We start from the raw sequence: 14824 nt of genomic DNA on the forward strand, positions 1-14824 counted from the left end.
GCTCACTATGAAAGAGAGAGAGAGGAGTGCGCAGAGCTCCGTGTGGACCGCACACTGAAACTCAAATGTAGTGAGCTCCCTCTGGATCAGTTTTGGTTGGCTTCTGCATCGGAGCTTGTCCAACCACGCCATTGAGCAACTGCTTCTTTTCCCCACTACCTGCCTGTGTGAGTTGGCGTTCTCCTCTCTAGTTCACATGAAGAACAACAGGAGGTCGCGGCTCTCGGTTGAACAGGACTTGCGAGTGGCCCTGTCCTCAGTGCCACCGAGGATTAAAGAAACCTGCGCGCCCCGACAGGCACATGTATCTCACTAATTGGAAGTAGGCAAAAATATTTACAATAGCACGTTTCAATGCTGATTACTGAAATGTTACTTTTATCATTTATAGTTCATGGGCAGTGCAGCTTCATTGCATTGGCAGTTCTCTGTGCTGAATTTATGCGTTCTGAGTTTCCTTTGCATAATATTTGATTTTGTAACCCGTCTGGTTTATATGAGTGTGTTGTTGCTTTGATGAAGCCTAATTTGATCCAGTTTCAATTTTTAAAAAATAAATATTTCGTAAATAAACATTTCACGAGTAATATAATTGTCTTTGTCACATTTTTTTGGCATTAGAAAATAATTATGCACATTTACAGATATTTGCACACACACGTGCACACGCACATGCACACACACGTGCACACATATGCACGTGCACAAACACAAATGCACTAGCACGTGCACAAAAACACGTGCACGTTCAAACACACATGCACACGTACGTGCACACAAACATGAACTAGCACGTGCACACACATGCACACGCACGTGCACACACACATGCACACGCACGCGCGCGCACACGTGCACACGCACGCGCGCATAAACGTGCACACACGTGCACACGCACGTGCACACACACACGTGCACACACACACGTACACTAGCACGTGCACACACACGCGCACGTGCACACACACACATGCACACACACACACACGTGCACACGCACATGCACAGACGTGCACTAGCATGTGCACACACACATGCACACGCTCGTGCACTACCACGTGCACACACATGCACATGCACATGCACACGCACACAAACACACGTGCACTAGCACGTGCACACACACATGCACACGCACACACATGAACACGCACGTGCACTAGCACGTCCACACACATGCACACGCACGTGCACACACATGCACACGCACGTGCACACACACATGCACTAGCACGTGCACACGAACGTGCTTACACACATGCACACGCAATTGCACGCACGTGCACACACACGTGCACACGCACGTGCACACACGTGCACACGCGTGCACACGCACGTGCACACACACACGTGCACACACACACACATGAACACGCACGTGCACTAGCACGTCCACACACATGCACACGCACGTGCACACACATGCACACGCACGTGCACACACACATGCACTAGCACGTGCACACGAACGTGCTTACACACATGCACACGCAATTGCACGCACGTGCACACACACGTGCACAAACACACATGCACACGCACTTGCAAGCACGTGCACACACACGTGCACACGCACGTGCACACAAACAAATGCACTAGCACGTACACACACACACACGTAGACAAACACACGTGCACTAGCACGTGCACACACAGACGCACGCACACAAACACACGTGCACTAGCACGTGCACACACATGCACACGCACACATATGAACACGCACGTGCACTAGCACGTCCACACACTTGCACACGCACGTGCACACACATGCACACGCACGCGCACACACATGCACACGCACGTGCACACACACATGCACACGCACGCGCGCGCACACGTGCACACGCACGCGCACACACACGTGCACACACGTGCACACGCACGTGCACACACACACGTGCACACACACGTACACTAGCACGTGCACACACACGCGCACGTGCACACACACACATGCACACACACACACGTGCACACGCACATGCACAGACGTGCACTAGCATGTGCACACACACATGCACACGCTCGTGCACTACCACGTGCACACACATGCACATGCACATGCACACGCACACAAACACACGTGCACTAGAACGTGCACACACACATGCACACGCACACACATGAACACGCACGTGCACTAGCACGTGCACACACATGCACACGCACGTGCACACACACATGCACTAGCACGTGCACACGAACGTGCTTACACACATGCACACGCAATTGCACGCACGTGCACACACACGTGCACACGCACGTGCACAAACACACATGCACACGCACTTGCAAGCACGTGCACACACACGTGCACACGCACGTGCACACAAACAAATGCACTAGCACGTACACACACACACACGTAGACAAACACACGTGCACTAGCACGTGCACACACAGACGCACGCACACAAACACACGTGCACTAGCACGTGCACACACATGCACACGCACACATATGAACACGCACGTGCACTAGCACGTCCACACACTTGCACACGCACGTGCACACACATGCACACGCACGCGCACACACATGCACACGCATGTGCACACACACATGCACACGCGCGCGCGCACACGTGCACACACACACGTACACTAGCACGTGCACACACACACGTACACTAGCACGTGCACACGCACGTGCACACACACACATGCACACGCACAAGCACAGACGTGCACTAGCATGTGCACACACACATGCACACGCACGTGCACACGCACGTGCACACACATGCACACGCACGTGCACACACACACATGCACTAGCACGTGCACACGAACGTGCTTACACACATGCACACACACTTGCACGCACGTGCACACACACGTGCACACGCACGTGCACAAACACACATGCACTAGCACGTGCACACACACAAATGCACTAGCACGTACACACGAACGTGCTTACACACATGCACACGCACTTGCACACACACAAACGTGCTCAGACACATGCACACGCACGTGCACGCACACATGCACACGCACAAACACACATGCACACACACATACGCACGTGCACAAACACAATTGCACTAGCACGTGCACACACACGTGCACACAAATGCACACGCACAAACACGTGCACAAAAACACGTGCACGTTTAAACACACACGCACGTGCACACAAACATGAACTAGCACGTGCACACAAACGTGCTTACACACATGCACACGCACTTGCACGCACGTGCACACACACGTGCACACACACATGCACACGCACGCGCACACACACATGCACACGCACGCGCGCAAACACGTGCACACACACGTAAACTAGCACGTGCACACACACGCGCACGTGCACACACACGTGCACACGCACAAGCACAGACGTGCACTAGCATGTGCACACACACATGCACACGCTCGTGCACTACCACGTGCACACACATGCACATGCACACACACACATGCACACGCACACAAACACACGTGCACTAGCACGTGCACACACACATGCACACGCAAACACATGAAAACGCACGTGCACTAGCACGTGCACACACATGCACACGCACGTGCACACACACACGTACACTAGCACGTGCACACACGCGCACGTGCACACACACACATGCACACACACACACACATGCACACGCACAAGCACAGACGTGCACTAGCATGTGCACAAACACATGCACACGCTCGTGCACTACCACGTGCAAACACATGCACATGCACACACACACATGCACACGCACACAAACACACGTGCACTAGCAAGTGCACACACACATGCACACGCACACACATGAACACGCACGTGCACTAGCACGCCCACACACATGCACACGCACGTGCACACACATGCACACGCACGTGCACACACACATGCACTAGCACGTGCACACACACGCGCACGTGCACACACACACGTGCACACGCACAAGCACAGACGTGCACTAGCATGTGCACACACACATGCACACGCTCGTGCACTACCACGTGCACACACATGCACATGCACACACACACATGCACACGCACACAAACACACGTGCACTAGCACGTGCACACACACATGCACACGCAAACACATGAAAACGCACGTGCACTAGCACGTGCACACACATGCACACGCACGTGCACACACACACGTACACTAGCACGTGCACACACGCGCACGTGCACACACACACATGCACACACACACACACATGCACACGCACAAGCACAGACGTGCACTAGCATGTGCACAAACACATGCACACGCTCGTGCACTACCACGTGCAAACACATGCACATGCACACACACACATGCACACGCACACAAACACACGTGCACTAGCAAGTGCACACACACATGCACACGCACACACATGAACACGCACGTGCACTAGCACGCCCACACACATGCACACGCACGTGCACACACATGCACACGCACGTGCACACACACATGCACTAGCACGTGCACACACACGTGCTTACACACATGCACACGCACTTGCACGCACGTGCACACACACGTGCACACGCACGTGCACAAACACACATGCACTAGCACGTGCACACACACAAATGCACTAGCACGTACACACACACGCACGTGCACAAACACACGTGCACTAGCACGTGCACACACAGACGCACGCACACAAACACACGTGCACTAGCACGTGCACACACACATGCACACGCACACACATGAACACGCACGTGCACTAGCACGTCCACACACATGTACACGCACGTGCACACACATGCACACGCACGTGCACTAGCACGTGCACACACACATGCACATGTGCACACACGTGCACACGCACTTGCACACACACACGTGCACACACACACGTACACTAGCACGTGCACACACACGCACACGTGCACACGCACAAGCACAGACGTGCACTAGCATGTGCACACACATATGCACACGCTCGTGCACTACCACGTGCACACACACACACGTACACTAGCACGTGCACACACACGCGCACGTGCACACACACACATGCACACACACACACACGTGCACACGCACATGCACAGACGTGCACTAGCATGTGCACACACACATGCACACGCTCGTGCACTACCACGTGCACACACATGCACATGCACATGCACACGCACACAAACACACGTGCACTAGCACGTGCACACACACATGCACACGCACACACATGAACACGCACGTGCACTAGCACGTCCACACACATGCACACGCACGTGCACTAGCACGTGCACACACACATGCACACGTGCACACACGTGCACACGCACGTGCACACACACACGTGGACACACACACGTACACTAGCACGTGCACACACACGCGCACGTGCACACACACACATGCACACACACACGTGCACACGCACATGCACAGACGTGCACTAGCATGTGCAAAAACATGCACACGCACGTGCACTACCACGTGCACACACACATGCACACGCACACACACACACACGTGCACTAGCACGTGCACACACACAAATGCACTAGCACACACATACGCACTTGCACAAACACACGCGCACTGGCACGTGCACACACACACATGCACACGCACGTGCAGACACATGTGCACACACGTGCACACACACGTGCACACACACAAATACACAAGCACGTGCACACACACGTATACTAGCACGTGCACATAGATGCACACGCATACACATACGCACGTGCACACACGTACACTAGCACGTGCACACACACGCGCACGTGCACACACACACATGCACACACACACGTGCACACGCACATGCACAGACGTGCACTAGCATGTGCACACACACATGCACACGCACGTGCACTACCACGTGCACACACATGCACTACCACGTGCACACACATGCACACACACACGTGCACTAGCACGTGCACACACACAAATGCACGAGCACACACATACGCACGTGCACAAACACACGCGCACTGGCACGTGCACACACAAACATGCACACGCACGTGCACACACACACGTGCACAAACATGCACACGCACGTGCACACACACGTGCACTAGCACGTGCACACACACGTGCACAAGCACGTGCAAAAACACACATGCACTACCACGTGCACACACATGCACTAGCACGTTCACACATACACGAGGAGTCTATGCCTAAGGAAGGAGGAGTCTCTGTATCAAGGGGAGGAGTCTCTGTATTAGGGGGAGGAGTCTCTGTCTTAGGGGAGGAGTCTCTTTGTCAGGGGGAAGAGTCTTTGGGGAGGAGTCTCTTTCTTGGGGGAGGAGTCTTAGGGGGAGGAGTCTCTTCCTAGGGAGGGAGGAGTCTCTGTCTTGGGGGAGGAGTCTCTGTATTAGGGGGAGGAGTCTCTGTATTAGGGGGAGGAGTCTCTGTATAAGGGGGAGGAGTCTCTGTATCAAGGGGAGGAGTCTCTGTTTTAGGGGGAGGAGTCTATGTATCAGGGGGAAGAGTCTCTGTTTTAGGGGGAGGAGTCTTTGTCTTAGGGGAGGAGTCTCTGTATCAGGGGGAGGAGTCTCTGTATCAAGGGGTGGAGTCTCTGTCTTAGGGGGAGGAGTCTCTGTCTTAGGGGTGGAGTTTCTATCTTAGGGGGGTGGAGTCTCTGTCTTAGTTGGAGGAGTCTCTGTATCAAGGGGTGGAGTCTTTGTCTTAGGGGGAGGAGTCTCTGTTTTAGGGGGAGGGGTCTCTGTATCAGGGGGAGGAGTCTCTGTATCAGGGGGAGGAGTCTCCGTTTTAGGGGGAGGAGTCTATGTATCAGGGGGAGGAGTCTCTGTTTTAGGGGGAGGAGTCTTTGTCTTAGGGGAGGAGTCTCTGTATCAGGGGGAGGAGTCTATGTATAAGGGGGAGGAGTCTGTCTTAGGGGGAGGAGTCTATGTATCAGGGGGAGGAGTCTGTCTTAGGGGGAGGAGTCTCTGTCTTAGGGGAGGAGTCTCTGTATCAAGGGGTGGAGTCTCTGTTTTAGGGGGAGGAGTCTCTGTTTTAGGGGGAGGGGTCTATGTATCAAGGGGTGGAGTCTCTGTCTTAGGGGGAGGGGTCTATGTATCAAGGGGAGGAGTCTATGTATAAGGGGGAGGAGTCTATGTATCAGGGGGAGGAGTCTATGTATAAGGGGGAGGAGTCTCTGTATCAAGGGGTGGAGTCTCTGTCTTAGGGGGAGGAGTCTATGTATCAGGGGGAGGAGTCTCTGTCATGGGGTGGAGTCTCTGTATCAGGGGGAGGAGTCTCTGTCTTAGGGGAGGAGTCTCTGTTTTAGGGGGAGGGGTCTCTGTATCAGGGGGAGGAGTCTCTGTCTTAGGGGAGGAGTCTCTGTTTTAGGGGGAGGAGTCTATGTATAAGGGGGAGGAGTCTCAGTATCAAGGGGTGGAGTCTCTGTATCAGGGGTGGAGTCTATGTTTTAGGGGGAGGAGTCTTTGTCTTAGGGGGTGGAGTCTATGTATCAAGGGGTGGAGTCTCTGTCTTAGGGGGTGGAGTCTATGTATCAAGGGGTGGAGTCTCTGTCTTAGGGGAGGAGTCTCTGTCTTAGGGGGAGGAGTCTATGTATCAGGGGGAGGAGTCTCTGTCATGGGGTGGAGTCTCTGTTTTAGGGGGAGGAGTCTCTGTTTTAGGGGGAGGAGTCTTTTTGTTAGGGGGAGGAGTCTCTGTTTTTGGGGGATGGAGTCTATGTATAAGGGGGAGGAGTCTCAGTATCAAGGGGTGGAGTCTCTCTATCAGGGATGGAGTCTCTGTTTTAGGGGGAGGAGTCTTTGTCTTAGGGGGTGGAGTCTATGTATCAAGGGGTGGAGTCTCTGTCTTAGGGGAGGAGTCTATGTATAAGGGGGAGGAGTCTCTGTATCAGGGGTGGAGTCTCTGTTTTAGGGGGAGGAGTCTCTGTTTTAGGGGGAGGAGTCTTTGTCTTAGGGGAGGAGTCTCTGTTTTAGGGGGAGGAGTCTCTGTCTTAGGGGTGGAGTCTCTTTCTTGGGGGAGGAGTCTTAGGGGGAGGAGTCTCTTCCTAGGGAGGGAGGAGTCTCTGTCTTGGGGGAGGAGTGTCTGTATCAGGGGGAGGAGTCTCTGTCTTAGGGGAGGAGTCTCTGTATCAAGGGGTGGAGTCTCTGTCTTAGGGGGAGGAGTCTCTGTCTTAGGGGAGGAGTCTATGTATAAGGGGGAGGAGTCTCTGTCTTAGGGGGAGGAGTCTATGTATCAAGGGGTGGAGTCTCTGTCTTAGGGGGAGGAGTCTCCGTTTTAGGGGGAGGGGTCTATGTATCAAGGGGTGGAGTCTCTGTCTTAGGGGGAGGGGTCTATGTATCAAGGGGAGGAGTCTATGTATAAGGGGGAGGAGTCTATGTATCAGGGGGAGGAGTCTCTGTTTTAGGGGGAGGAGTCTCTGTCATGGGGTGGAGTCTCTGTATCAGGGGGAGGAGTCTCTGTCTTAGGGGAGGAGTCTCTGTATCAGGGGGAGGAGTCTCTGTCATGGGGTGGAGTCTCTGTATCAAGGGGTGGAGTCTCTGTCTTAGGGGGAGGAGTCTCTGTCTTAGGGGAGGAGTCTATGTATAAGGGGGAGGAGTCTCTGTCTTAGGGGGAGGAGTCTATGTATCAAGGGGTGGAGTCTCTGTCTTAGGGGGAGGAGTCTCCGTTTTAGGGGGAGGGGTCTATGTATCAAGGGGTGGAGTCTCTGTCTTAGGGGGAGGGGTCTATGTATCAAGGGGAGGAGTCTATGTATAAGGGGGAGGAGTCTATGTATCAGGGGGAGGAGTCTCTGTTTTAGGGGGAGGAGTCTCTGTCATGGGGTGGAGTCTCTGTATCAGGGGGAGGAGTCTCTGTCTTAGGGGAGGAGTCTCTGTATCAGGGGGAGGAGTCTCTGTCTTAGGGGAGGAGTCTCTGTATCAGGGGGAGGAGTCTCTGTCATGGGGTGGAGTCTCTGTATCAGGGGGAGGAGTCTATGTATAAGGGGGAGGAGTCTCTGTATCAAGGGGTGGAGTCTCTGTCTTAGGGGGAGGAGTCTATGTATCAGGGGGAGGAGTCTCTGTTTTAGGAGGAGGAGTCTATGTATCAAGGGGTGGAGTCTCTGTCTTAGGGGGAGGGGTCTATGTATCAAGGGGAGGAGTCTATGTATAAGGGGGAGGAGTCTATGTATCAGGGGGAGGAGTCTCTGTTTTAGGGGGAGGAGTGTCTGTCATGGGGTGGAGTCTCTGTATCAGGGGGAGGAGTCTCTGTCTTAGGGGAGGAGTCTCTGTATCAGGGGGAGGAGTCTCTGTCTTAGGGGAGGAGTCTCTGTATCAGGGGGAGGAGTCTCTGTCATGGGGTGGAGTCTCTGTATCAGGGGGAGGAGTCTATGTATCAAGGGGAGGAGTCTCTGTTTTAGGGGAGGAGTCTCTGTCTTAGGGGGAGGAGTCTGTCTCAGGGGGAGGAGTCTGTCACATGTGTGTGCACGTGCACATGTACACATGCACATGCACGTACGTTTACGCACAAACACACACCACTACACATGCACACGCAAACATGCACAAACACACACATGCATACGCACGTGCACACACACAAACGCACACTTAGACACGTCTCTTCTGTAGTTCAAACTCCTTTGTCCTTCATATGTATCCTTTCGAAGTAGGTCCCACGCATAAAGCCCTTTAAATGACCTTTTATTGAGAAAGAAACACAGGAATAGCCTTCTTTTGCGGAGTTAAGACGAAATACGGATTTTTGCTATAAAAGGAATTCCTTCAGTCAAAACAAGTTCAAACTCCTTTGTCCTTCATATGTATCCATTCGAAGTAGGTTCCACGCATAAAGCCCTTTAAATGACCTTTTTGGAGAAAGAAACACAGGAATAGCCTTCTTTTGCGGAGTTAAGACGAAATACGGATTTTTGCTATAAAAGGAATTCCTTCAGTCAAAACAAGTTCAAACTCCTTTGTCCTTCATATGTATCCATTCGAAGTAGGTTCCACGCATAAAGCCCTTTAAATGACCTTTTTGGAGAAAGAAACACAGGAATAGCCTTCTTTTGCGGAGTTAAGACGAAATACGGATTTTTGCTATAAAAGGAATTCCTTCAGTCAAAACAAGTTCAAACTCCTTTGTCCTTCATATGTATCCATTCGAAGTAGGTTCCACGCATAAAGCCCTTTAAATGACCTTTTTGGAGAAAGAAACACAGGAATAGCCTTCTTTTGCGGAGTTAAGACGAAATACGGATTTTTGCTATAAAAGGAATTCCTTCAGTCAAAACAAGTTCAAACTCCTTTGTCCTTCATATGTATCCATTCGAAGTAGGTTCCACGCACAAACCCCTTTAAATGACCTTTTATTGAGAAAGAAACACAGGAAATCAAATGTAATGTAAAAAAATGACACATGAATGGAAATAATGTATGTCCATTTAAAATTTCAAATAATGTCATGTAAATCGAAATATAATGTAAATACATAAAAAGCTTGTTGCATATCTGCAACTGTGGGTGCTACAAGTTTAAACACTCACCTGGCAGGCCCCTAACCCTAACTCTAACTCTAACTCTAACCCTAACTCTAACTCTAACTCTAACCCTAACTCTAACTCTAACTCTAACCCTAACTCTAACTCTAACTCTAACTCTAACTCTAACCCTAACTCTAACTCTAACTCTAACTCTAACTCTAACTCTAACTCTAACTCTAACCCTAACTCTAACTCTAACTCTAACCCTAACTCTAACTCTAACTCTAACTCTAACCCTAACCCTAACTCTAACTCTAACTCTAACTCTAACCCTAACTCTAACTCTAACTCTAACTCTAACTCTAACTCTAACTCTAACTCTAACTCTAACTCTAACTCTAACTCTAACCCTAACTCTAACTCTAACTCTAACCCTAACTCTAACTCTAACTCTAACTCTAACCCTAACTCTAACTCTAACTCTAACTCTAACCCTAACTCTAACTCTAACTCTAACTCTAACCCTAACTCTAACTCTAACTCTAACTCTAACCCTAACTCTAACCCTAACTCTAACTCTAACTCTAACTCTAACTCTAACTCTAACTCTAACCCTAACTCTAACTCTAACTCTAACTCTAACTCTAACCCTAACTCTAACCCTAACCCTAACTCTAACCCTAACCCTAACGGGTCCCATATATATTTACATTATCAATTAATTAATAGCTTAAACCTAATTTTATAACGTTTTGTTTCATTATTGACATTGTTAAGCCCTTATGATGAGTAAAAATGCTGCATGACAATGCTTTATAAATAAAAGTTTTATTACAACCAGTTCAATGATCACAAAATAGCACCACTTCCACAAAAACAACTTCAGATCAGTTCAACAGTTAGAAATACCAACAGCCACCACAACACGAAACAGTATCAAAGCAGCTTCATCACCAAAAAAAGGGGGGCCACCATACAGTGATCCAATACGGCGCTATTAAATGAAAGTATGAAACTCTGAAGGATAAAAAACATGTCAACCACTCGAGAGGAAGAACTGACTGTGTTAAGCCACTCAAAGAGCGTTGAGAAACACCTGCTGTTTGAGCTTGGAGGGAGAGGGAGAGAAAGGAGAGGGGGGGGGGGAGAGAGAGGAGAGGAGGAAGAAGAGGAGAGGAGAGGAGAAAAAAAAGAGGGGGAGAGAGAGAAAGAGAAAGAGATTCAGAGCGAGATGTAGCGATTTGCCGAGACGAAGTCTCGGCACATTACGCTACATCCCGCGAAGGGACACGCCCCCGCGCGTGCGGCAGGGTCTTCGCCAGCCGCTCGCTCTATTTATGTCCCTCTGAGCTCGCGCCCCTCTGACTCACGGTTGCGCCAGCAGAGCGGGAAAAGGCTTCAAACTGCCTTTTTCATTCACACACAACAGCTCTGCCCCGGCTGGCTGGGAAGTCCTCGCTGGGGCTCCTGCTGCTGCTGCCGCTGCTTCACCTCCTTCGGCTTTTCCTCTGCCACACACAGGCATGATGGGAAATGTAGTCTCTTCTTCTCTTCTTTACAATTGAATTGAGTAAGGTAAGATTGTCCCCCCATCTGTACAAGTCATTTGCATTTTAAAATAATGAACTAACATTCAGTCAGGTATTTATACAACAACCAAGTCACACTGTGAGAGAATTTAAACTGAGTTTGTCCATTGTCTTGCAGCTCTTGATTTGAGAATTGTGATGATTGGAAAAACTGCTGTGGGCAAAAGTGCAGTTGGAAACACCATTCTTGGAGAAACAAAATTCAGATCTAGTCCCGCTGCAAGTTCAGTGACAGAAGCCTGTGAAAAAGGAGTCGCTCTCTGGGGTAACAGAGTAGTTAGTGTGGTTGACACGCCAGGGATCCTGGACACTTCCAAAACGGAAGATTTCATAAAAAGAGAAATAGTGAAATGTGTCAAAGTCTCTTGTCCTGGTCCACATGTCTTCCTGCTGGTGATCCAAATTGGCCGATTCACCAAAGAAGAGAAGAACTCTGTGGAAGCACTACAGGAGCTGTTTGGTCCAAAAGCCAACCAGTTCATGATTGTGCTGTTTACCCGTGCTGGTGATCTTGGAGCCATGACCATACAGGAATATGTACGTGAAGGTGACCCGGGGCTTCAACGAGTTATCCAACGTTGTGGCGGAAGGTTCCTAGTCTTTGACAACATGAGCAAGGACAGAAAACAGGTAACGCAACTTCTGGAGATGGTCGACAACGTGGTGGCAGCAAACGGGGGGACACATTACACAGATGCAATGTATAAAGAGGTAGAGTTAGCTCAGAAAATGGGGCGAGGTGACATGGATGAAGAATTCATGATGGCTCTGATCCAACGCATCTTACTTTTTCATTTGATTCTTGCAAGAGAATAAGTGACCACGGTGGATTGTCTAGACTCATAATCAAGACCTAGAAAGATTTTGTTTGCTACCTTTGTAAGCAAACAGAGGAGGTTCGGCAAAGTTATAACACACTGTGTAGACAGAGGGGGAGTACAGCATTGCTTTAAATCATTTATTAGTCAAAATTGAGGAAACCTTGAGCTGTTGATTGTTATGGGGGAAATATGTGGTATCTATTATACTGAGAGTGTGATATGCTGATAATAAAACATAGTTTAGTTCTGGTAGATATAATGTTAATTTGATAAGAAGCCAATAATCATGGCGGTTTCTGGTATTTTATAATCGTGGTATTCAATATGTTAGGATTTAGCTTTGTGGTGTAGAAAATGACTTATTGATAGAATGTATTCCTTACAAAGTAATACATGATGATGGTGATAGAAAAGTATTTACTATTAATGTTTCTTGTTATTAAATTGAACTGACAAAGTCACAAAAGCAATTAGATTTGATCTAACTGTCTTTCTTTTCCCATATGTTGTAATTTTATCATCCATTCAGCAATAAGAGTAACTGTAAAACTACACGTGTATAATATGTAGATGCAAGTGATGTCTAAGCTAGCAGCCTTTTTAATACGTTGGCTCTGAGCAATTTAAACAATGATCCTTTTTTAAAAAAGTTAGCGAATGCTGTGGCAGACGTCACAAACTTTCACCGGGAAGGAAGCGACCAGAAGTGTCTCCTCCATAGTGATTTATCCACCTCACATTACTGAGCTTCATCCAACCTTCTTAAAGGAGAAGATTTGTGCTTAGCATTGCATTTGAAAATCCTTCAATTTAAAAGACCTTTTAAAGATCAATAAGATAAAATAAGATTTTTTTTAAATTGCATGATAAACTACAGAGAGTATTTTATGAACGCACTTGCATGCACATATACACAGCACATGGGATTAAACTGATTTGGTTGTTTTAGCTGAGAAACATGTTTATTTTGTTGTACTCATGATTCTGTGATTATTAAAGTCATGTCTGATTTACCTGCTTGTTCTTTACCTTTAAATGAAATAAATGTGAGTGAATATTCAGCTCTCCTTCTTCATTATCTTTATTTGCAATAAGACACATCATTGCACTTGTTCATCAGAGAAATCAGTTGAACATCATGAATCAATTAACTGTTTTGTTTAGAGAACTTTGACATAAACACAGTTATGCTTTGCTTTATGGGTATTTATTTATAATATATTTTGAATTAAATCTTAAGAGCATTATTTAAAAAAGATCTCTCATAAATTTAATTGTTTTATGTATTATTGCCTTTCACAATATCATCTACACACTCAAAAAAAAGATCTGGTTGCCAGTCCAGGGTCACACTCACACTCACTCCCAGGAAGCCAGAGAACCCACGCTTACACGGGGAGAACATGCAAACTCCACACAGAAAGGTCCAAGCTGGGAATCAAACCTTTCTGTGGCTTTTGTTTGTTCTGTTTGGAAACCCTTATTATTGAAATATCAAAGCCACTGCTGCCATCTACTGGCTAACAAAACATTGACATGAAAAAGGATTAGCAGGTGATTTTGTTATTTAGAAAAGCATCTCCATTATTAATCTGATTATTATTAAATAATAATAATAATCGTAATAACACAAGCAAACTATCATAAAACAAATACAAACAATCTTAACCTAAAAGTGCCAAAGGTATGACATCATCTTGAGGTACAATTGAACTAATAAGATTTTTGTGTCGCAAACGGTTTATTGTTTTGATATTTACAATTTACTATCGGCAAACAACTATTTCATAAACATTCTTTATCAACAATAATGTAATATTTTGTAATATATGACACATATTATATGTAATATAATGCAAAGTTGCCGCTGCACATTTGAAAGTGATCAGTATAAACAACAAACTCTCTCATCTGTCCATCTGCCCACACACTTGATCAAATTCAGGGTTACTATGGTGCTGGTGCATGTTGCAGCTAACACTGGCCGATCTAAATGAATTCAAACTTCATTTCTAATAGTCCTAATATATCAGTCCTTATA

General features: G+C 48.2%; 1 protein-coding gene across 1 annotated transcript in view; it reads left to right on the forward strand.

Moving 5' to 3' along the window:
• The window catches only part of LOC142370464 (GTPase IMAP family member 7-like), a 26260-nt gene extending 13482 nt beyond the window's left edge, over nt 1-12778 (forward strand). The window contains exon 2 of the mRNA XM_075453043.1: nt 12081-12778. Coding sequence (XP_075309158.1) covers nt 12081-12778 — 698 coding nt within the window. The remainder of the gene's footprint in view (nt 1-12080) is intronic.
• The last annotated feature ends 2046 nt before the right edge of the window (nt 12779-14824 follow it).

The sequence above is a fragment of the Odontesthes bonariensis genome, chromosome 20 (genome assembly GCF_027942865.1).
Source record: "Odontesthes bonariensis isolate fOdoBon6 chromosome 20, fOdoBon6.hap1, whole genome shotgun sequence".
NCBI classification, from domain to species: Eukaryota; Metazoa; Chordata; class Actinopteri; order Atheriniformes; family Atherinopsidae; genus Odontesthes; species Odontesthes bonariensis.